The sequence below is a fragment of the Eimeria mitis genome, genomic scaffold (genome assembly GCF_000499745.2).
Source record: "Eimeria mitis Houghton genomic scaffold, Emh_scaff2890, whole genome shotgun sequence".
Classification (NCBI taxonomy): Eukaryota; Apicomplexa; class Conoidasida; order Eucoccidiorida; family Eimeriidae; genus Eimeria; species Eimeria mitis.
In genome coordinates this window covers 5,784-6,303 of record NW_013571229.1, presented here as the reverse complement: position 1 = coordinate 6,303, position 520 = coordinate 5,784, and the positions used below count along the sequence as shown (strand labels likewise).

The 520-nt window shown below is 60.0% G+C and overlaps 1 protein-coding gene across 1 annotated transcript in view; it reads right to left on the bottom strand.

Moving 5' to 3' along the window:
* The window catches only part of EMH_0059970 (uncharacterized protein), a gene marked incomplete at both ends in the record, with an annotated part of 6,204 nt that overhangs the window by 158 nt on the left and 5,526 nt on the right, over positions 1-520 (bottom strand). Inside the window, one exon of the mRNA XM_013497735.1 lies at positions 4-520. Coding sequence (XP_013353189.1) covers positions 4-520 — 517 coding nt within the window. The remainder of the gene's footprint in view (positions 1-3) is intronic.

Genomic DNA, 520 nt, shown 5'->3' with positions numbered 1-520 from the left:
GTGCAGCCACCTCTTCAGCTCTCAGCAGCAAAAACGATTGCTGCTGCTGCTGCTGCTGCTGCTGCTGCTGCTGTTGTTGTTTTTGTTCTTGTTGCATCTCCTTCGCTTCCAGATCCCCCGTACTGTGCCGCTCTCCTGTGCCTACTGCAACCCCGTTTGCTCCTATGCTTGCTGTTGCTGCTGCTGGTGTTGTTGTTGCTGTCGTTGCTGCTGCTGCTGCAGCTTCCTCGGCCGTTGCTGCTGCTGTGGGCTGCTCGAATGGAGCGAGCTTGCATAGGGCCGTAAGGCATTCTGTGGCGCCCTTCACAGCCCTCCAGGAGCAAAAGGCCAGCAGCTGCTGCTGCGCTTCTGTGTCTCCGCCGTCCTCGCGGCAAACCACCAGATGCCCCCGACAGTCCACCTGAATAGCCTGCTGCTTCTGTTGCTGCTGTGGCTGCTGCTCCTGTTGCTCCCGCTGCTGCTGCTGGTCGAAGTGCTGCTGTTGCAGCTGTGGCTGTTGGCGCTGCGGCTCGTGGCTGTC